At 32.9% G+C, this 25,235-nt stretch overlaps 1 protein-coding gene across 3 annotated transcripts in view; it reads left to right on the top strand.

The window, feature by feature from the left end:
• Nucleotides 1-25,235, top strand: part of LOC141460916 (sodium-independent sulfate anion transporter-like) — a 174,801-nt gene that overhangs the window by 124,217 nt on the left and 25,349 nt on the right. Inside the window, exon 1 of one of the 3 annotated variants that reach the window (XM_074141371.1) lies at nucleotides 11,769-11,923. The exons of the other annotated variants lie outside the window; for them this stretch is intronic. Coding sequence (XP_073997472.1) covers nucleotides 11,851-11,923 — 73 coding nt within the window. The 5' untranslated portion in view covers nucleotides 11,769-11,850. Of the gene's footprint in view, nucleotides 1-11,768; nucleotides 11,924-25,235 lie in introns of those variants that run through there. 3 annotated transcript variants of the gene reach the window in all.

Genomic DNA, 25,235 nt, shown 5'->3' with positions numbered 1-25,235 from the left:
TGCAATCACCTCCTCGTTTGTATAAAATCTTTTTCCCGCCAGCCATTTCTTCATATTGGGGAACAAATAGTAGTCCGAGGGAGCCAAGTCTGGAGAATAGGGGGGATGTGAAACGAGTTGGAACCCTATTTCCATTAATTTTGCGACCACAACTACTGAGGTGTGAGCTAGTGCGTTGTCGTGATGGAAAAAGACTTTTTTGTGGGCCAATCGTGGGCGTTTTTCTTACAGCTCGGTTTTCAAACGGTCCAATAACGATGAATAATATGCACCTGTAATAGTTTTACCCTTTTCCAGATAGTCGATGAGGATTATTCCTTGCGAATCCCAAAAGACAGTCGCCATAATCTTTCTGGCCGAAGGAACGGTCTTCGCCTTTTTTGGCGCAGATTCCCCCTTGGTAACCCATTGTTTAGATTGTTCTTTGGTCTCAGGAGTGTAGTGATGTATCCATGTTTCATCCACAGTGACGAAACGACGCTTAAAGTCCTGCGGATTCTTCTGGAACAGCTGCAAACCGTCCTTGCAACACTTCACACAATTTCGTTTTTGGTCAAGCGTGAGCAATCGCGGCACCCATCTTGCGGATAGCTTTGTCATGTCCAAATGTTGATGCAAAATATTATGTACCCGTTCATTCGAGATGCCCACAGCACTAGCAATCTCACGCACCTTCACTCTTCTGTCATCCATCACCATATCATGGATTTTATCAATGATTTCTGGAGTAGTAACCTCAACAGGGCGTCCAGAACGTTCAGCGTCACTTGTGCCCATATGGCCACTCCGGAAATTTTGAAACCACTTATAAACTGTTCTAATCGAAGGTGCAGAGTCACCATAATGTTTATCAAGCTTCTCTTTAGTCTCCTGAGGCGTTTTGCCTTTCATAAAGTAGTGTTTAATCAACACACGAAATTCTTTTTCGTCCATTTTTTGAAAATCACTCGACTTCCTCGATTCAAACGAATGCCAAACACAAAGAAATAGACCGATCTGGCTGAAACTTGGTGTGTGTTCTTCCAAGAGATGCTACTAACTAAACATAACCTCGATACGCGCCAGTAGTGCTATCTCTCTGACTTTGCACGGACTTTTCAAACGACCCTCGTATTGGTCTTGACCTACCTACATACGAGTACATGCAACTGGGAAAAAAGATTAAAAATAATTTTAGGCGCATTTTGAAAATTCTTTTAAAAAAACTCAGTATTCTTTTCAGTGGTACTTTTGTTTGGCAAATGTTGGCTAAAAACCTGGTTGAGACATCTACTGATGGCTCACAAAGTTAAAAATCTGCGGTTCTTCGTTTCTATGTTAAGAATAATACTAACACAGAATTATTTTTTAAAAAACCAATTATTTTGGATCTTAAAAACTGATATTGTCGTAGAAAACGAAAAACCTAAAGCATCACGATTACTATACTTTCTATTACTTACTAGAGTAAGGAAAAGTTACAGAATATTGTGTGGCTACTTACAGGTTTTATCTTAATACTATTCTCTCAGTTAGGAATCCCAATTCCTATATAATTTTCAGATGAAATGGAATTGCGCTTAGTTTCAATTCAGTATGTAAATTGTCATCAACACTAAAAACGCATCAATAGAAAAAGGAGAAATAAATAGGTGAAATTGATTCTCTCACTTCTTAAAAAGTTTTTTGTTTCATTTAATTTAAAATGCATGTTCTTAATATTTCAATTTTGATAATTTTGTAGTAGAGACTAGTATCATTAAAATGTGAGATTCTGTTTACAGCGCGGCTCTATATCAGGGATGGGGAACCTTTTTTAGACGTGGGTCAAATTTCAAAGTTTAAAAATTTTAAACTGAATATTTTCAAATCTAAACATCTTTAAAATTCACTTGGCTTAACGGGTAAAACGGGACGAAACAAGTGCTATGGAAGTCTCTTTTTACAAACATAACTGAACAAAACCTTACCAAAGTGTGTTTTATCTGAAAAAAATATAAATATGGTTATTTGCTTTGGGTTCAAACAAAATATGAGTAAAATTATACATTTTATTTGATATTTTGTAAACACTTTTGCTTTATTTCAAATACTACAAAAGCATTTGTCGTCATTTGCGTTTTAGAACTGTAATAATCAAACTAAAGGTTATAGATAGCATTTAAATTGCTTTTGTGTCCAATGCGTGATTGAAAAAAAATACAGATAGAATATAAATTATCCAAATAATTAGAAAATATAAATCAACCCGCGTAAACAAACAAATGGTTGCCTAGCAATTGTTGGTCAGTGTCTGACCCGCGGGTCATTGGTTCGCCATCACTGCTCTAGATGAACATAAACACAAACGTAGAACAAATCAATCAATACAAATCTTTAAAACAAAACATTTTTGCGGACTTTTGGATCTCATACGGCCCGCGGGTTGTATGTTTGACTTGCCTGTAGCTGGATTAAATGTTTGGGGTTTATTATAAGAATAGATGGAGGCCCCAGGATTATCAAGTGAATGTTGAATGGTCATCCTGGAGAGGCTAAAGGCCGAGGGCAGGATAAGTTAGGAGTCGAATTCGATCAGTCTTGGTGAAAGAAGGTGTTGAAGGATTGCCGTAATGAGAGAAGAGTGAATAAAAGTAGCCCCGAGGAGCCTAAAATCTTTCGTGGAAGACGAAATAAATAGTCTTGTTTTTCAGTTTCTCGTTAAAAAATCCTATTTTTAAAATATTATGTTAAAATTGTTTTCAGTGGAAATCTATGGAAGTAGAGCAGGCTGCCATTTCGTGAGTTCCAACACCTTTAATTGGGGGCCTTCGGTACTAAGATTAAGATTAAGATAGTAGATGGGACGGGACCTATGCCCCATGGCACCGCAGCCACAAAAGACTTATTGTGCCAGCCCCTTCTTAGTTCTAGTAAGCGAACCCTCCCCTCCTAAAGAGGTTGAGGACTTTCCCTACTAGTTCTTTTTGCGCTACTATCTCCTTCGGCCTCAACTTTCCAAAGGTTTCATAGCGCAAACGTTCGATTGCAACGCAATCGAACAACACGTGAGAGGCCGTTTCCTCCTCTTCCTGACATAATCTGCACAACGGCTCCGAGCTGATAAGCCCCACCTTGCGCAGATGCTTCTTAAACCTACCGTGCCCCGTAAATAGGCCTGTAATCAGAGTAATCTGATTTCTACCCAAACACAGGGTCTTTTTAGATCTTTGCTTACACAGCCAAGGCATCAAGGTCTTGCTGTGTTTAACCCCAGGACACATCACCCAGTTCTTTTCGTGCTCCCTCCAGATCCACTCTCTGAGAGCCGCACGAACCTCCCCCCTCTGGTGATCCCCAGGATCTGGCTCTGGACCGATGAAAGGAGTGTTAGCTCCATTCCTAGCCAGATAATCCGCTTTTTCATTCCCTTCAATACCCACATGACCCGGCACCCATTCCAACCGAACTTTGTTGTGCCGCGCCAGTAGTTCTAGGGCCTTCCTGCATTCCCAAACCAGGGAAGAGGTCATTCTGAAGGATACGAGAGCCTTCAGTGCAGCCTGGCTGTCCGAAAAGATACGAATCACCCTATTTCTAGGTACTAAGTTACACACTTGTTTGACACGCTGTTCCGTTTTTTGTAAGCTCAATCCCCCGCAGATTTGCCTCTAGAAATAACTTCTTGTTGCTTTGACAGAGAATAATCACAGAGACTCTAAATATGGAAGCAATTCACTCATTATTTTAACTGAGTATTTGTTTTAAATTAAAGATAATTAATTGTTTTGTATTAGTGCACTATCTTCCATGGAACCAATTAGTTGAAGGTTACTAACGTTATTATATTTGTAATGGCTAATCTAGGTACTATAAATTTGTTCAAACTTTTCATTAAAAAATGTAACAAATGCTAATGTTTTTAACTTAAACTTATGGTAACCATTACCGTTTTGTTTAATGTTCACTTATCTTTTTTATTATTATTGTAGCACTGGCAAAAAAACAGGGACTCCCTGATTTTAATGGTTTCTTGATATAAATAATTCCAAGTCCACACGAGGTAATTGTTGCGTTTAGAAGATCGATTACGCTAAGAAATTGGAGCGTTAGGTTTGGAATAAATTTGAACGTATTTATTAAGCATTTATTATCTAGTCAAGGTGAACTTGAAATTATAATGTGGCACACATCTGAAATATAAAAGAAGTAATAAATTTATAGATATTCGTTGAAATAATTTAAATTTCATTTCTTATTTTAAAATGTGTTTAAAGCTGCATATGTTATTGCAGTCATTTTAATCAAACTACCTAAAAGATTACTACCACTATCGATATTCTAAGTTATCCAGTTTGGTAATACGTTATATTGGAACACCTTAGACACTCATCGGTCCGCCGTTAAGTGCCCGAAATGTAATTTTTCTTTGAATAGTGAATCTACAAAAGTTTGTTGGTAATATACAAAGCGTGTAATGGAAACAGTGGTAAATGCTGCGTAAAAGCTAGATCTTGTGTGGGTGTCAGCCAATCAAGAAATACGAATATTTCATTCACAAATTCTTGAATTCCATATTCTTGAAAAGACATCGCTATTCTTAAAGGTAAGCTTTAATGACCGCAAACCTCACTGATGCACTTGTACTGCGAGCTGGCATGTGAAAAGGTACAGCGTCCAGAAGTGCAGGGAAATGAATTCTGCCATCAAACTTCTTAAATCATGAATTGTAATTCGTTTTCGGGGAAACTTCTAACAATGAATCCAGATTAGGAACCATCTCTAACTCCACCTTCCATAACGATCTCAAAATCTCACACACAACTGACGAATCTAAATCTAAATATAGAAAATTCTTTGACTACCTTTCCATTCTCTACAAATCCTCTTATTCAAAATCTTGCCTTCAAAACGATTCCAGATCGTCCTCCACGACGACAGAAACGCTGTTGGCCTCGTGACCATCTCCAGTAATGTAAGAAACTCCAGCGAGAGTGTTGCCGGAGGGCAGCTTCTCTCCTCAAGCTGATCCAGTCATGAAGACTTCTTATATTCACATTCACTGATTGCATTTTATTCTTGTTGTAGATTGTGAATAGCAAATAAATTTAAATATATATATATATATCGAACTTTTGAGAGAAATAACCAAGAAAAGTTTGGAGTAGAAAGAATGCTCGCTCCGTGGCTTGTGGATTGGTAGAGCTAGTGGTGTTACACCTAAACGTACCAAACTACTATTTGGGTTTATGCCGGGCCCAAAACATTTGACTACTCTAACCAAATCTTACATCTTAAACTTCCAACTTTGACGATTTTGTTATACATACTAAACCAACCCGTTTGTGCTTATTATTATGTAAATTTTGTTTTTGGGCTTAAAAACCAAGGTTTTTGTTTATTTAATAAACCAATTCCCATATAAATAAGTTTTTTAGTTACATTTGTAAGATTGGTTGATTGATCAGAATGTGTGTGATCTTAGCTACTCCAAACTTTTGAACAACTCCTGTATTTTTTTTTCTATTGGAATGCAAGTGTTAACTCTCCAAATTTTTACCAAATATACGTAGTGCCGCTACTTCTTCTTTGTCTAACCTAAACAACAGACTTATTCGATGCATGTATTAACGCGTCTACAGCGGCCTTTTTAAGAGGTCTAAGATCGCTTAAATGGCCTCAATATCTTGTAGTAAAATTTATACAAAGTGATTAATCGTGTAATTTTCCGCCTAATTCTAACCTGAGTTACTGAAAACTCAAATTTGTGCGTCGAAACGTTTTTTAGGTTTCCCTACAATGACACTTTTTACGGCGCTAAAAAAATGTGGTTCAGGTTCTTTTTAGGATATTAAGGAAAGCCTCTCATTATTCACGGACAAAATGTAACCCAATAATCAACAGATTAACCTAGTCAGCCTTGAATTAACTTAGTAGGACAACACAACCATATGAAGCGGTCAGGATGTCTTTAAAAAAAAATTCAGGTTTCGAAACTGAACCAGGAATGAAGTTATTCGAAATACAATGAACACCAAAGTAGACTAAATTGTATTTAAAGGCTTTGATGGTACTGGGAATGTCAGGAGGAGACAGGATGAATGATTGCCTGAGGAAAAATCTAGAATTGGTATTTAAAATGAAAAAGAAAGAGAGGTCGTCCAAGACTCTCCTGGAAAAAGTCATCGAAGAGGAACTGGAGTGATGGGACACGCGGAGGAATATGTTTTAGACAGAAAAAAAGTTGAAAAATATATTCTTTAATTTCTGATTTTACACTTTAAGTTTTATATTTAATTTTATAATAGTTCAGATATATTCTTATAATTAACAAAAGTTTGTAGATCAGTTGTTAAACTAAAAAATTTATACGAAGTATTATAATGTCTGTTATTATTAAAGTTTATCTTAGAATAATCAGGTTGCTAGATTATTTTGGAAATACATTCTCAGAAATATTTCTGTTTTAAACTATAAGAAAAGACACTTTTAAAGTGAAAATATAGAAATAGAAATAGAAATAGAAAAGAAATTTATTATTCTGGGACAATTGTCCCCTAAGAATAAATACAGGAACAAATAGAGGCCTTAATAGTTTGGCCTGTGATTATACAGAAATTAAATAAATATTTACAAAAGTGAAAATATAATAAGTGAAAATGAAAGTAAAAATAAAATAATAAAACAGCAGAAATTAAGGAAATAAATTAAAACAATTAGAATTTCGGAGGAAGCTGAATAGAAAGGAGATAACTGAATAGACGGGATTTAAAGATGGATAGGGTAGGAGCATGGCGGACAGATGAAGGCAAGGAGTTCCATAGAGAGGTAGCACGTATGAGGAAGGACTTGTCAAAGGATGAGGTACGGTGAGAGGGAATATGAAGATCAGATGAGCGAGATCTAGTGTTACGGGAATGGATGGAGGATTTAAACTTAAGGAGTTGAAAAATATAGGAAGGCCTTTGAGACTGGATGACTTGAAAAAGGAAAGAAGCCAAAAAATATTGGCGGCGATAGACAGGAAAAAGCCACTTCAACTCATCGTAGCAGTGCGAAATGCGAGAGTCTCTGGAAATGCTGAAAATAAATCTTATGAAGCAGTTCATGAGGCGCTTAAGCTTAGCTTCAATATCACCAGATAGACCGCCATACACTAAACAACCATAGTCGAAATGGGGGAATATAAGAGAGGAAACTAGGAGTTGCCGGGTCTTAATGTTGCATTACAAAATATAATGCATTTACCAAATCGTTTTTGAGGTACGTTGGTTTCATACACAAACCAAACAGTAAAACCACTTTTTAGAACTCAGGGGACATCAAAATTTCTCTTGCTACTAGAAAAGAAAATAAAACAAAAAAGCTGGAGATGTTTTTACCCCCCAAAAAAAATCATGAATTGCTGTAAAATTTTGTATCGAAATCCCATCAGGTGGTGATGTTGATTATTATTATTTTAAAGAAACCTTGAGACGAATTCCAAAGAATCTAAATGGCATATCAAAAGCAATGGAATAAACATCTTGCTTTTTCTTTTTTGTGTTCTTTGATCTTGAACTTCAGTTTTCTGTGCTAGAATTGTTTACTTACATAATTGGGGAAACTGCAAACGTATTTTTTTAATTTTTTTTTTTTAATAGAAAAACCAAAAGATGGGGTTATTACAGATGCATTAGAGCGAATTGTCTTTAAAATTGAATCACTTCTGCTTTGTCATTAATTTTTTTCCACTTCAATTGTCATTGTCAATGTCAGATTGTGTATCATCTTATTTTAAAGCTAATCTGTGGTTACCTTATTCTCTTTCAAAATAATTTTATTATTTTCTTTTTATTGTTTTTAATGGGGACCACCAACACTGTAACCAAATAGATCCTTCCACAAAGGTTGCCGTTGATGAACAAATCACTCTTCAGCAACGTAACAAAACAAAGTAACCATTCTCGCAAGATCTTTAGAGCAGTTCTAGTGTTCAACAAGCGAACGAACCCAACTTCTAAATCCCAACAATTCTTCCCCAAATTTGTTTCGTGAAAATGTATGAAATGTTCGCTCATAGTTGGTGTAAACAGAACGTGTTAAGAAACATGATTCTTAGAACGTTAATCCGTGATCGTCCGTCCTGGAGTTTGCCAGAGTATACTAGCTAGTTTTTTGTTGTTTTTTTCTATTTTTGTTAAATATTTTTTCTCAACGACTATTTTCTAGTCTTTTTATTATTATTAATATTTAAAAAATTTCATTTTTCGTTATTCAATTTCTTATTTTTATGTGAAAATTTTGTCACAAATATTGAAATAGGTCATTGCTTAAGTCCGAAACAGTGGTTTTCAGAAAGTCCAAATTTCTATCGCTACTTTGCTCGGAATACTATCACAAAACTTGGCGAAAAGTTAGCGGTCAAAATTTTCAGAATTTGAAGTGGCACTTAACCGAATGTTTTTGTTTCTATATTTTAAAGAATATATCTTACTTTTTCGTGGCTGTTTTTGTCAAATACTTTTTACCTGAAGATTGCTTTTAAGGTTATGTTGAGTTAAACGGCGAATTCGAAAGAGCATGCGCAACAAAAAAAAACGTCTTAAGAGCTAAAGGAACGCCGCTTACATCAGCGTTTCCCAACCTGGTAGTATGCGAAAAATAATCAGTAATGGCGGACATACAAAATTTTAAAAAATTAAATCATAAAAATATCATAGAAACGTTTTTTCTTATAATCCATAAAAATTATTTTAATTAATAATATTATACAGTAAAGTTGTTAATATGTACAATAATAAGGTTAGTCTGTCTCAAGATATACGAGAAAATATAATAGCACATTTAACAGGATTAAAATTGTCTTTCATGGAGTATTTTCCAAAACCCGAAAACACAAATGATAATTGGATTTCAAGCCCCTTCTATAAAGAAAATTTAGGAAAAGCTACATCATTATCGATAAAAAAATAAAGAAAATTGAATAGAATTATCATGTGACAGAACTTAAATTATAACTAAGCATAAATCTGCTTAAAGAGACTGATTGTAATGAGTAAGCTCTATCCAAGCAACATTAAATTTAATTGGTACTTACAGGTAGTTGAATGCTTAAAAGAAATTAATTTAGAAGATTTGGGCACAAATATAATAATCCTAAAGAAGAACTGTGTAAATTAATTAATAATTTTTAAGAGAAAAATTTGTACGCAATTTTTAATTGTTTAAAAAAAGTTTTAAAACTAAAATCTTATACTTAACAAAGTTTATAATAAAATAAATTATAACAAATTTCTCGAAATACAATCATTTTTACGAAGTGGTACAATTTATCATGATGACCAAGTGGTACGCGAGCCAAAAAAAGGTTGGGAAACGCTGGCTTACACCAAAATAAAAGTTCTTGCTCTTGTCCCTATAGTTAGCTTAGACAATTATTAGCTGGCAGTTAATGGGATAAAGGCTCACGGGAGAGCCAATTAGAATATCCTCTCCAAAGACCTCCTTAATCTTTTGTTAAAAAAGTAGCTCTCCTCAAGAAAGCGTGGATTCGCCAGTTAGAGATGATCACCATTCCTTAGTACAACATACATACACCCTGCGAAGCTCCCCCAAATTTTCTGCAGTTGGATTTCCCCAAATTCTCTCAAGTTCTTCATTTTGGAAGAGACAAGAACCAGTTGGTCAGTTATAAATCTCCCTGGTGACTCACAAGCATCCCTCCTGAGTAATGACTTCAAATAGTTTAAACGAAATAAACTATAATTGTACATGCACTTAAAATGCAACCTTGAGCTTCACCTGAGTGTATAAGTATAATTAGACATGAGAATATCCACTTTTCCAACTGATTTATCTTAATGAGCCGAAATGGGCATCTTACTTGGGAGGGAAATCTTTTCCTATAAGGAAAACAGAAAAATCTTACTTTTCCTTAATTTTACTCTATAATAAAAGTTCAAATAGAAAAATAGCAAAATATAGAATTGAAAAAAGCAATTAAAGAGTATTTTCAATTGCTGTTTGTAACTGAGACAGGAAAGACCGACAGTGTACAAAGGCACCGTCACTCTCAATTATCTGGTAAAATAAATATCTATTACTTTTTTCTGCAGCAATGGGCCCAGTTGTAGCAATACCAATTGCTAAAATCCACCATTATCTTAATAGAGTCGTGTTTTTTCTAAATAAGATTTGAACATAAATACTTCTTAAGCTGTGGGAGATTCTTCCTCATGCATACTACCTTATCCTCAAATCCTACCTAAAAGATCAATATACTTCAGAGTCAATTGTGGAGCAGCAGACTCTGATATCCATCTAGCCAGAGCTGGTGTTCCTCAGGGCAGTGTCCTAGGTCCTCTTCTTTACTCCTTATATACTGCAGTTATACCTCAACATCCAAATACCATCCTTGCGCTGACGATACTGCAATCTTATCTCCTCATTCCGATCCTCTTATCGTTACACGAGTTCTACAAACACACATCAACCACTTACAGGACTGGCTTTTCAAATGGCGAATCAAAACTAACGTTACGAAATCAAAATATATAGTATTTACTCTTAGACGGAAAAATCCTACCTCCCATCATCTTGAACCAAACTCCTGTACCAACTGTGGACTCAGTACGCTACCTTGGACTGCACCTAGAAGCAAACGGTTGACATGGAATCCCCCGTTACTTCAGTGAAAAGACAAGAAACTAACCACCGCTACAAAAACTTCTCGCCAGAACAAACGACCGAAACTCAACCAACATAACAAAAGACTCTTATACGTATCTACTGCCTATACCTACCTACTACTACGACCTATTTGATCATACGGCATCGAAGTATAGGGATCGACTAAGCGATCCAACTCACTACGCCTCCCAGATATTACAGTCAAAAATACTTCGATAACTTCTTAACGCTCCGTTCTATGTATCTAACCTCACCATCCATAATGATCTCAAAATCCCTTTCATTACAGGTTCTTGTCAACAGTCGTTTTCTCAAATTTCATTCCTCCACAGCAGTTCATCCTAACCCTCTCTCATAAAACACCTATCTTCCTCCATATTACCAGGTAATCCTCTAAGGAGATTGAAGAGAAGATGGCCTCGTGATCTACTCTTATCGTGAGAGCAGTATAGCAAGAGCAAGTTACTGGAGTGACACCACTGGGTGCCTTCTCCACTCTTCACGTATTTTTTTTATCAGGTACCACATTTGCTTGTTGCAACAATCGTTGCAGTTGTAAATTCCAATAAAAGATTTAAAAAAAAAGCTAGGGTCTAAAATGATTGCTGATACATTTGAGATTTCCCCTTTTTTTATCCGGAGAAATACAAAGATATAATTTGTAAACAACAATTTTTAGATTCAAAATGTACCTTTTAATTTTTGTGTAGCTTAATTAAAAGCAGCATTTAATAAAAAATCCTCTGTCAGAAGCAAATCCATAAGAAAGAAAAATGACAATAGACATAAAGATAAAGTCAAGTGAGTATTCACATAAACTTTTGTTGTTTTGTAATGGTGACTAATACTTGTTCTTTCAGCTTATATTATTTATAAATGCCTACAATTAAATTGCGGACAATCAACTTTTACAGAATATTAAACTAAACTAAGTAACGGTTATACACAGAATCTCCCCCAAGTTGGGGAAATACCAGTTAAGGAAAAGACTAAAGGATAAAACTTACTTGTGGTTTCCAAACGTAAAAGTATTTAACGTACGTGACGTAGTATACTAGTAGATAAAGAAATTAAGCTCCGCCCAGTTGCGTTCCCCCTCTCCGTACGATCTTTTAAATATTAAACAATTCGTATCAGTAAAGAATTTACATTCTAATACATATCAGTGACTGGTGTAGTTAGTGTATCGCCGCCTGGTATTTTATTGTCGGTTAGTTAAATATGAAACATTTTGATGATAAATCTATATCAATAATCCACAATGGACTATCAACTACACAACTGGCAATTCCAAGTAAGTTTCGCTTTTATTTTTTTTGATATTCAATCGTTGGTTTTTCACTATTTTCTGTCTTTTGCATAATTTCGATGGCGAGAGAAGATTTAGATCATATTTACAAGTAAATTTAGTAAGAGAGTTAAAAGATTCCTCAAAGAATAACATTTATTACAATGCGCGCTATTCCAACCTCTTGGAAATTTTAATGGATTATTTACAAGTAAATTTAGTAAGATATTTAAAAGATATTGTGATCTCTTTAATATTTATCAGCACATTTTCTGTTATATATGATTTTTTTATTTTTTAAATTACACTATAAATTCAGAATTTATAACATTTTTACGACAGAAAACCGGTAATTCCTGTAAGGTTAAAGTGGTTCATTTTGTAAATTTCTATCCTCTCATTCCTATGCTGTAGTTCTAGTCACATTAGGACTGGATGTAGACCAGACAAGTGACTGCATTGGCGTCTTTCCTCTACTATTTCTTAGAGTTTTAGATGTTTCTTTAATCTGACAATTCACTTATTTACATATTATAATTTTATTATTCGTGTTTACTTCGAGTTACTTGTTGGTAAAGTTATTTGTTCGGCTGCTATTGGTTACTTTTTTTTTTAATGACTTTCTCATTGGTAAAAGACTTGTTAAAGTTTATATTTGCTTTGAGGTGAGTTACTTAGTAGCTTTAGGTTATTTTATCTGGGTAGGTTGTAGTCTCTAGTAGATGTGTACATAATAAACATTTTTCAATTACATGGTAAACGTGTTTGATAATGACGTGTAAATATCTTATAAAATCTTCTAAAAGATTAACTGTGATCTTTTGGTTTGTATCTCAATTTTTTGTTAGAAGTAAGTGAAGAAAGAAGGAGATAATATTTAAATAGGAATTCATTTTTCATTTGTCGTGAAATATTATAATCAATAATAAGTAATTTTCATTTCCAATTCAGACTTAAGAAAATAAGTAGACTATTAAATTTGATAACTGCAACTATTCGCATGATCAAAATTGGCTTTCATTTTTAACTAAAAATATAAAAGAGGATTTAGTAAGCATTTTCAAGGCAAATGCAAAACACAAATTATAGGTACTATTTCTGACCAAAATAAATTATGAGCAAATTCTCATTCTAAGTTTACGTAAATCGATTAAATTTGGAAAAAGTTGAAAAAAAAATACTGAGCAAAGTGCATTCTGGTACATAAATCGTTGGTGATAAATGATAGAAAATATTTAACAAAGTGCATTTCCGGGTATATTAAATTGTAAGAGCTCTTTCAGAAGGCAAAAATAGATAAAAATATTTATCTATTTGTGGGCAAAATTGCATTTAAAAGCGCACTATTCAATGCTAGCTGTTTTTGAAGGAAATTGAAATATTCAACAGTAGCGCACTTACCAGCGGAAATTCAACGAAAGCATCTTGTCAAATACATAATCACCTGCGTAAACATTCATGATCTAGATGGCCTAGACATTCTTTGAAAATTTAAATTTATTACACTGCAATAATATTTCAATGCGCAAACTGTTTATAATAATTCAACTAACAGATTATTCTTGAAAATGGCTAGTTTTTCTGTACGCACCGGAAGTGATCTGATCTAATCAAATAAACTCAAATATTAAATTAGTTTCTTTGTTTAAAAACCCAAAAAAAAATTCCAATTCAGTTCTTATGCCCAATTAAGTCTCGTTTTTTGAAAAAAAAAATATTTTTAAATAAAATAATAAATAACCAAATTCAATGTTGCATAAAAATTAAAAGATGAGTTAAGCCACAGCTGAATACATTAGCAATTTTATTTATGAGTGCATCTTATAATTACCAATGCACACAATAAGAGATTTTCTTTTTTGTCCTTCGCACATTACCGATAAGAAACACCTTGAAAACATTATCGGTAACTTAGTATTTACTATGCCATTCAATAACTTGAGCATAAAACTTTTTTAAACTATTAATAATTGGGAGAAATGATTGTTTAAAAGATAACAATTGTACAAAGTTATTTGTTGATATTATTATTACAATACTTTTGTTTCTTAGTAGTTGTTTCGAGAGTGAATTTTTAATAGAAGAACTCGTATTTTATGTTTTACAATTTGACGAAAATCTCAGAAAGAGTTTTTAGATATTAGCAACATTTTACAATATAAAAATGAGGATGAATTATTTATTTGCGCATAATATACGAGGGTCGTTTGAAAAGTCCGTGCAAAAATAAAAACTACTTAATTTTTTGGGGTAAACCTTTTTTATTTTTCAACATAGTCTCCTTTTAGGCTTATACACTTCGTCCAACGCTGCTCTAGTTTGTTGATCCCTTCCGAATAATAGGATTTGTCCAAGTCTGAAAAATAGCCATTCGTTTCTGTAATCACCTCCTCGTTTGAATAAAATCTTTTTCCCGCCAGCCATTTCTTCATATTGGGGAACAAATAGTAGTCCGAGGGAGCCAAGTCTGGAGAATAGGGGGGATGTGAAACGAGTTGGAACCCTATTTCCATTAATTTTGCGACCACAACTGCTGAGGTGTGAGCTGGTGCGTTGTCGTGATGGAAAAGGACTTTAGTGTGGGCCAATCGTGGGCGTTTTTCTTGCAGCTCGGTTTTCAAACGGTCCAATAACGATGAATAATATGCACCTGTAATAGTTTTACCCTTTTCCAGATAGTCGATGAGGATTATTCCTTGCGAAACCCAAAAGACAGTCGCCATAATCTTTCCGGCCGAAGGAACGGTCTTCGCCTTTTTTGGCGTAGATTCCCCCTTGGTAACCCATTGTTTAGATTGTTCTTTGGTCTCAGGAGTGTAGTGTTGTATCCATGTTTCATCCACAGTGACGAAACGACGCTTAAAGTCCTGCGGATTCTTCTGGAACAGCTGCAAACCGTCCTTGCAACACTTCACACGATTTCGTTTTTGGTCAAGCGTGAGCAATCGCAGCACCCATCTTGCGGATAGCTTTGTCATGTCCAAATGTTGATGCAAAATATTATGTACCCGTTCATTCGAGATGCCGACAGCACTAGCAATCTCACGCAACTTCACTCTTCTGTCATCCATCACCATATCATGGATTTTATCAATGATTTCTGGAGTAGTAACCTCAACAGGGCGTCCAGAACGTTCAGCGTCACTTGTGCCCATATGGCCACTCCGAAAATTTTGAAACCACTTATAAACTTTTCTAATCGAAGGTGCAGAGTCACCATAATGTTTATCAAGCTTCTCTTTAGTCTCCTGAGGCGTTTTGCCTTCCATAAAGTAGTGTTTAATCAACCCACGAAATTATTTTTCGTCCATTTTTTGAAAATCACTCGACTTCCTCGATTCAAACGAATGCCAAACACAAAGAAATAGACCGATCTGGCTGAAACTTGGTGTGTGTTCTTCCAAGAGATGCTACTAACTCTCTCTGACTTTGCACGGACTTTTCAAACAACCCTCGTAAAATTAGATTGTTGATCAGAAAATTTTATTAACATTTTTTCCTCCTTATTTACGAGAGAATATCTAATGTCAGTCTCATTTGAGATGTATTTATGTTTTCAGGGCAAATATATATTTTTTTTTTAATTTGATTTGAATAGCTTATTTAAATTTCAATTTTTTAAATTATTATTTTCCCTTCCCTGAAATAGCTCCCATATCTTACAAAACCGTTTCGTCACTCATTACTACATTTAATCTCTTTTAACTGTAGAGGGCCAAATTGCCCTTTCACAAAATTACTTTGTCTTCGTTAGCCATCTTACATCGCTCGAAATGTATTGATTTACTTCTAGTTTCATTTGACAGTATGCCCGTCATTCTGGTTCACCAGAATCTCATTTAAATGAAGTCTAAATCTTATTTGTTTATAGAAACGGATATAAGTATTCATACCATCTAACCCAAGAATAGCAACCCGATAATATTTTATGAGAATAGCAATGATTATTCCTTCTTTGAATTAATTTTTTACTTAATTTTCAATGTGTAGCTTTTTGACTACAAACGTGTATTGTTAGATCCAAGCTATTGTGCTATACATGCATCTGGTTTATGGGTTACTAAACCATAAAATTGCAAATTATAAAATATTCAGTCTTTTCAAAAGCTATTAAAAAGCGACAAGTTTGCGGAAATAAAGAGAACCAACTCATATATTTTATCTCCTTAACAAAAACTTACAGTTTAAAATGTTAAGTATAAGGGTTGATTAAACGCCAAAAGGTACACAAATCAGCGAGTACCCAACATTTCATTAATACTTCATTAATATTTAAGTAATTCTACTGCATTAATTTTCATTAATAAGTTATTTTTTAGAATTTATTAGATATCACAGACCCTTATGCTGGCCATTTTCGTCTACAAAATATATGTTCAAGTAGCACTGTAGATTGACTGTAATATCTAGTTATTTATAATAATCAAACTATTAATTACAGGTTAAAAAGAAAAACGTTATAAAAAATAAAATAAAAATATGAGGCTAAAAAATTCAAAACCTTGTTTAAAAAAATGCTTACACCAACAAACATCAATGATTTTGTTTATTTTATTTATTTATTTTTATTTCTTAAATAAAAATCGTCGGTTTAAGTTCATTCTTCGATTAAAGTAATTGTTATTTTATGAAGTAGTCAAACGTTTATAATAATAGGTAATAATTATCTGGCTTTATCGCAAATAATATAGTTTTCTTCAATTACATTCTCCATCTAGGTGTTCTTCCTACAATGTTGTATATATGTAATATAAAGTAAATAAGATATGCATATATTTAGGACAGCTAATTATTCCAGTATTTTACTATAAGTAAAATTAGGGGGACTAAATTAAATTACAATAGAGAAATGAATAATTATTGTTTAATAATCTACTTGTTATTAACTGTGTGTTAATTGTGCTCACGAATATTTCGGTAAGACGAATTCAAAACAGTAGCCTACTCTAACTTTATCCTTTACTTTAACATGCATGTACGTATATATGATTTATCATAATTATAACAAAAAAATAATATAAATGAAGTGGCCAGCATAAGGGTCTGTGATATCTAATAAATTCTAAAAAATAACTTATTAATGAAAATTAATGCAGTAGAATTACTTAAATATTAATGAAGTATTAATGAAATGTTGGGTACTCGCTGATTTGTGTACCTTTTGGCGTTTAATCAACCCTTATACTTAACATTTTAAACTGTAAGTTTTTGTTAAGGAGATTTTTGTACCTTTTGGATAGATTTTCCTTTTTGTCTATTTTACAAAGTTACATATCTGCTTTACAGATTTTTTTAAAATTTGGAATAAGCAATTCTATCATTATAACCTGATAAGGTGTTAACTACCACTGGAGAGATCTTTTTAAAAAATGATTGTAGTTGCGGCTCCCAAACCATCCTCAATAACAATTTTTTTGAGAAAGCGTTTTGAATAACATAGGAAGGTATTTGTACGTAAATAGCAAAATTAAACTACGATTTCAGTACTTCCTTTTAAGAGGAGTAAGAAAAATAAACTAGGATTGCAGTACTTCTCCCTAAAAGGCAAAGAGGCAAAGATTTTTTAATCGAACAATTCATTGATTTAAATCGGTTCACTCATTGATAATTTAAACGATTGCAGTACTTCCTCTTAGTAGGAGCAAGAGAATCAGCAACGTAGAGGAGCTTCGGACTAAGCGTTATAGAAATATTGGTAATAATAGTTTTAGAAAGGGCCTTATTTGGGTGGGGCAAACTCCCCTCCTTATGAGGCACGGTGCCGAGACTTTTAAAGTGCAAATCTGTATAAAATTTCGATTCGAATGACACTTCATTCATAAAAATCGGTTCACGTGTCGATAATTTGAAACGATTGCTATACTTCCCCTTAACAAGTGTAAGAGCTGATCGCCGCTTTAATGTTACGTAGGGGAGCCCTAACCCTATCATCCTACCAAATTTTATCAAAATCGGGCCAAGATTTACAGAGTAATTAGTAATAATAATTTTGGAGGGGGCCTTACATAAAGGGGGCTAACTCCTCTCCCATTCGATGTACAGCATCGGGACCCCCAAAAGGCACATCTACATAAAATATTGAATCGAATGACACCTCATTCATGAAAATCGGTTCACGCGTTTAGGCGCTACGTTGTTTACAAAAAAGGTAACAAGAACAAGAACAAGAATAAGAATAAGAACAAGAACAAGAACAAGAACAAGAACATTTTTTGAAAAAGCCATTTTTGCTCATTTTCGGCAACTTTTTTCTCGAAACCTATTAGATCTGGGTGGTTGCAAAAAAATTACAGTTATAAAGGAGGGTTTGGAGTAAGATTTAAAGAAAATTTGGGAATTTTATCTTTTATAGAAAAAGAGAAAAAAATTGTCAAAGTTGGGTGTTTTTCAACGTTACGCTTTTTCGTGCAGTTTTTGATGGTCAACCCTTATACAACTGTCCTACCGGACAGTTTTAATTCCAAAAAAATTGATGCTACCACTCTTACACTGCTCTCACTTGATTCTCCTTCGAAATGGTAGAACACTAAACATGTAAACATTAAAGTTTAATTGCCAAAAAGTAACAAAATGGCTGTCCCGAAATATATTATAAAATAATTCAAACAGAAAGAGGTTTGTAGCCGAACGACTTTGTAATGTAACGAAGAGTTAATTAAGAAACTTACTTTGAACAGATTCTAACAGGGTCTAAATTTCAATTCTTCAGATACCACCTGATTCATTAGGTTCTTGCTGTTTTTAATGGCCGCATTCAGCAGACAAGAGCGCTACCAGATCGCTCCCAAAGGGAGCGCTTTATTTCTCTGAACGCTCTGCTACTAATATAACCTAAACATAACCTTTTTTCGAATTAATATTGGCGAGGAATCGGTCCAATAAAAAACAACTCGTCTTTTAAATTAAAAAGTGCTAGGCCATTTCAAAATCTGTTATTTATTAATCATATTTCAATTTTTTAACTTGTTATCAAAGCGAAAGAAGAGCACGAGATAGGTCATTTTTATGTATTTTTTCATCCCCTTTCTACTGAAAATATTACCAAGGCAGTGAAGCTAGTATTTTTTCTTAATATCGGGAAATAAGTAGTTTTCCGAGTGATTTTTCTAAGAAAAATCAAATGTTCAGAGCTTTAGATGTTCTCAAGCATACACGAAATGGCTAAAAAAGTAATTTTACATCTGTTACAAACAAGAAGGTTTAATAATTATTTGGTAATTTTGGGAGAGTTGCGTTTAATTACCAAAAAAATTGGAAAAATTATGTTGTGTGAGCGATGCTAAAAGTGCACCATTCAGCGGATAGTTCCGTAGCGCTCTTGTCTGCTGAATGCGCCCAATATTATCAGCTGTAAACTAGAATTTTTTAACTTTCACAAATAAGAATTTAAGTATTCATATCCTTCTACCACAAAACCGAGCACTCAATTTACTGCCCCCAAAAAGCTAAAGTTCTGTGTTTTCACTGGTGAGATCAGAAACCTACTTAGATTAGGCACTACTTCAATAATCATAAATAATAACAAATAAATCTTTATATCAATAAAAATATATACAAAAACTAAAATAAATGAAGTGTAATGTACAAAACATTGTAACCTTCCTAATTAGAAAGGTTAAAATGAGCAGGTTAAGAATACATGGAAAAAGGGTGAGGAAAAACCTGCAACTAGAAATTAAATAATCAATTTTTCTCTTAATTCAGTGCAAAACCATTAATAATAAGGAAATTTTTTATTGTTTATTACACTATTTTATTGCTCGTTTAAATTTTAAAATAAAATAATTTTGTTTTGTTCTTGATAGATCGCATTCTTGTCGTTTAAGAGCAACACTTTCTAATATTCTCATATAATACGAATGGACCATAGTTAATAGATTGGAAATCTAACCTGCTTCATTTTACAATAGTATCTTCACCAACTAAACCCTGTTTCCATAATTAGAAGGACATCTGGATGACCTGTTACTGATTTATATCTCTCTTTATTTTTCAAACTTTTTGAACTAAATAAAAATCAAACATCCTGAATCACCTAAAAAGTAGTCGATGCCCTCAAAATGAAAGGCAGCAAAGATTATCTAAATTATTATCTTGAGTAATTGACCCAGGATTAGAGTTTATGGTGGTCATCAACTTGAAAGGGCAAGAAAAATGAATCTTTATCTTTATGTTCCTTAACTTCAAACTGATTACTAGCTTCTTCTTTTTTAAAAAAAATAATGAAGGTGTACCACCATAAATATATATATCTATATACAGGATGAACCAGTAAGTAATGTCCATAGGCCTACTGTGTGTAGTACATCTAAAGTGGAGTTCAATGACGTATTGGCCAACTTCATATTTTCCACTGTTCTTGAGTGACGTCACTTTTCTAAAATCATTACTTTTTTCCAATAAAAATGTTATTACTCAGAAAGTTTTAGTCCGAATTCAATTCTGATGATACGGTTAGAAAGACAGATACATTTTCTAAAAATTGACACCATTTCGAAGCATAAGTTATTCTCCAAACAGCTTCAATCTTCCTCCTATATGCTGGAAAAATAAAAGTAATCGGAAATTTTTGAAGAAAACTCATTAGGCCCTTATGTGATCATTATCAGACCTAGGTGCTGGCCACTTTTTATAAAAAGTTTCCTTGTTTAATGGGCTTTCTAAAGGTATATCATTTTCCAGGATTCCTTTTATCTTCGTATGAGAAATTACGTTTGTTTTGCAAGGAAACGTATTCACGAGCACAAAACAGTGTTAGTTTAACAAGTTTCTCAAGAACAGTGGAAAATATGAAGTTGGCCAATACGTCATTGAACTCCATTTTAGATGTACTACACACTGAAGGCCTATGGACAATACTTACTGGTTCACCCTGTATATGGCAGATATTTTTCTGTTAATAATTACAATTTTTCTTGCCTATAACATTAAAATTGTAAATTTTAGCCTATTTTTTTTTTTATATTCTTATTTCTCAAGGAATTTTACTGAATATTATGATCATACCAAAGTATTTAAATTTTTTCTTAATACATCTTATTTGTCTACCATAGATCTACCATAACAAACCTGGTTTCACAACAGGTAGGTAAAACAACAAAAAACAGAATCTATAGAGACTAGTTTTCTCACGTAGTAATCTAACAATATTTACGTAAAACCACATGTTCATTTAATAGTAGATATGTAAATATTTAACTGTTTCGAAATGACCATGTAAATATAGTTGTTAAAAACTATCAATAACTAATCTTAATAGTAAATTAGAAGAGAATTATTTTTATTACTTATAATGTTTTCTTATTGTTTTTACGAATAGAAAAAGATCACCGATCATGTGGGCGGTGGTGATTTGTGAGTTTTGCTTAAAATTAAATGGATAATTAATTTTGTTTCTATCTTTTGAAAATATAAATAGAAAATTTAAAATCCAACAATTATTATGCAGGTTAATTGTTTTTATGTTTACACTTGCATTGTTAATTTTGCTTACGTAATATTTTTGAATTTAATATGCAATTTTTCATTTTATTGCTTTTTTTTTTTCCTTTTTCTTTTTTTGCGTTTACAAAATTTTAATGTTCGGGATTTTATCAAGAAAAATAAGTGAAAATATGATTGATTTAGTTGGCAGTGGTGGATAATATTGTTGAGTTTATCTGCGATATAGGACGCGTTTATTATTATTATTAATTAAATTTTGAAACTTTGTTGATTTATGGGAACCCAATAAGGGTCAGAAACATATAGAAACTAGGTTCTGCCACAGATAAAATCCATGATACAACTGGCACCCACAAATGCCGCTGCAGAAACAAGTATTCTGTTCTTGTATTGTTCGCTACGTGTTTGAATCATAAAAAGTTACGAATTAATTTCATGAAAAATATTCTACTAAAAGTTGCGGACAACAATAAAGTAAATCATTCTTTTAATTTTAATACTGATTATGCCAAAAAAAGAAAAAAAAATGTTCAAGAAATTAAACCAATAACCTTTTTTAATTACGCAGAGAGATTAGTCAAGTATGACCTAAAAATAATATGGCCAAATTACTCATTACTATCATGGTTAAAAGTAATTTTTGCTAATCGAATTGACGTTTCTTAGTAGCTTTGTTCAAGAAAATCTTTCCAATTATTTTATAACATTTAATTATTTCATTTTTTAAATTATCTTATTTGAAATTAGATCACATTTTACTGCTAGTTTCGTATTAAAGTCAGCCATTAAAAAAATTTAGCGAATCACCTGCGTAAATAGCTAGTCTTAGTTAATGTTGTATTGTGGGTCAAGGATAGACTAACTGCAGATTAACTTTTAATATTTATTATTAATTTTATTTGAGAAAAATAAATTAATAAAAATATTGTCTTTTAAACTTTATTTCACCGTTTAAAGAGAAAAATTAGGTTTAGATAATTAATTACGTATTCTTATTTATTTATTTTATTTTATTTTTTTTGGCGCATCAACAGATGAGGTCATTAGCGCCCGGAGCTTTTTCCAGTGCACTGCCGGCCTCCGGACAGTGAGCTGTAAGAAGCTCCTAGGAAGAGAAAATCTAAGGGTCAGCAGCTGGATTCGAACCCGGGACCTCCGCGTGGGAGTCCAGTATGCTAACCTCATAGCTAATCCCTTCCCTTACTGTTATTATTATTATTAATTTTATTTGAGAAAAATAAATTAATAAAAATATTGTCTTTTAAACTTTCACCGTTTAAAGAGAAAAATTAGGTTTAGATAATTAATTACGTATTCTTATTTTATTATTATTATTATTATTATTATTTTTTTTTTTTTTTTCTTTTTTTTTTGGCGCATCAACAGCTGAGGTTATTAGCGCCCGGAGCTTTTTCCAGTGCACTGTCGGCCTCCGGACAGTGTTCTCTCGTTACAGACAACACTGTCCATCACCGGACAGTGAGCTGTAAGAAGCTCCTAGGAAGAGAAAATCTAAGGGTCAGCTGCTGGATTCGAACCCGGGACCTCCGCGTGGGAGTCCAGTATGCTAACCTCATAGCTAATCCCTTCCCTCGTGTTATTATTATTATTATTATTGTTACTATTATTAATTATAATTATTATTTATCTTGTGATGAGAGAAGATATTCCGACCGTACATATTTTGTATTTTTTGCAAGAAATACCGTTTTGAAGTCCAAATCTTTTATTTAAATTTCAAATTTGATTTTTTTTTTTTTATTTCTGATTTCAACCATTTTAGAAAGTTGTGATGTTTAGTAAACATTATAATTTTTTTTTAGGTACTAACTGTAATTTCAATATTACGCACATGTTACAGAAAAACAAATTAAATGTCTACGTATGATTCACTAATTGTTTTTGAGAGATGCTCATTTAGCTATATTTAGGATCACCTTCTTTTGTGAGTGAACGTGTACGGTCAATTTTGTAATTATTTTGTTGTCATTTTTATGTAATTATTAACAGCTTCACAATGTACGTTTTCAACCTGTTTTGACTTGTTCATCTTACTTGGATAAAACAAATTCTACATGTATCTTAAATTTTGATAGGTCAGTTAAATTGACTTCATTTCCTTTAAAGTAGAAAGTGATGACGTACAAATACTTCTCTTATTGGCTGTTGGAATCTAAAGATGTTTGTTATATAGTTACCACCATAATTTTAGCCTGGGTATAACCAGTGAATTTTAATTCGTAGTTTTATATAATTTGTATGTTGATTAAGAGTTCGTTTTATGAATTTTTAATGATTTCTAAAAATTATATGTGAGGTTGAACTTGAATTGTTTTAAAGGAAATTGGTCAATTAATTTATTTTTTTAAGACGACCAATTTTAAAATCGTTTTCATTTTTTTTGATTTTATTAAAATTTTCTATTTTTTTCTTACTAATTAGGTAAGGGGTTGCGATCAGATTAAAGTTTTGAATCCCGAACATTTGTTTTAAAGTTTTCACAAATTGAAAAAATGACTAAGTTCTATCCAGCGACTCGACTGTAGTTTAGAGATCAAATTACTTATTCGGAAATCTTATTTTATTTAAATAGATTTTGCCAACTAACAGCGCTCTGATACTGAGACCTGTAAAGTATACTCCATTCCTCTGATACTCTTGCCACTAAAATGCTGTCTAGATCTACGCTCTAGATTCTTATATCATTGAAGGAGATTAAATGAGTTAATTAAAACCACAGTTCGAAGATAATGCTTCAACCCAAAGTACCTAGTGTGTATTTTTCCCCCACTTTTTTGCTGATTATCTGCAAAAAAATTGATGCTACGATTTCGTCTAAACTTAATCTTTATACTCTACTTTCGTAGAACTATCACTTTTATTTCAAACAAAAATATTCTAGGAGGATTCATTTTGGGGCAGTTCTGGACGTCCCTCTTAAGTTACTAATTTGTATTGTACGATTTTACAAATTGTATAATGTAAAATACATTTTGAAATCTGAAATAAATCCTAAACTCTGAAGTAAGAAGAAGTCGTTCGCTTGTTGACACAATTTTTATAAAAGTAATTCGAGTTTAGGTTTAAAATTTAGTCTTTAATTTCTTCAATCGTCTGGCTAATTGTTTTAAAAGCGGACAGAATAAACAATATGTAGGAAATAATTAATGGCGAGGTCTTTCTTAAACGGACAGAGATATAATAATGGTAAAATTTAACAATGGACATTTCATAGTGCACTGCGCTTTATCTAGATCTAGTCACCATAATGTAACTTCCTATTCAAAAGTGATTGTTTATATAAAATTTGAGGGTCCTTTTTTTAGCTATTAATTTTCTATAAATATGAACTATCAGTCATTTTTAACTGAATTATTAACTAGTATTTGACAATCATCTTATGCTTAAAAAACATTCTATCATGAAGGCAGTTTCTTAAGATCTGGATTAATAATGAAGGTTCTACCAAGCCGGTGTTTCTTAAGGAAGTGCAACCAATCTCTCCTCATTACATGACCGTTCTCTGAAGCAGATGGTATGGCCATTCTCTGGTCTTTCTCTATTTCAGTAAGACCCTCTTGAACCTTGCAACACCACTTTCTAGAGAAAATTCTTTTAGAAAATTGAAATTAAAAGAAATAATTGTAAATTGAATAGATAATTTTAATTCTCAGAGGAACTTTTTGCTCTCCACTTTATCTAAAACAATTTCTTGCGCAGAAACTGTCAAATATCCTAGCTAGGATTCTACATTGACTTACATGGAATCCATGCACATGCGATTAAAACGACAAGAACTAAAAAAAAAAAGACATCGCTAATTATGGCGTTCAAACTAATGTAAAAAATACGAATTTACAACTCTCTATTCTAA

The sequence above is a fragment of the Rhodnius prolixus genome, unplaced genomic scaffold (genome assembly GCF_049639745.1).
Source record: "Rhodnius prolixus isolate KJV_2025 unplaced genomic scaffold, Rpr scaffold_6, whole genome shotgun sequence".
NCBI lineage: Eukaryota > Metazoa > Arthropoda > Insecta > Hemiptera > Reduviidae > Rhodnius > Rhodnius prolixus.
This window is presented reverse-complemented; position numbering and strand designations above follow the sequence as displayed.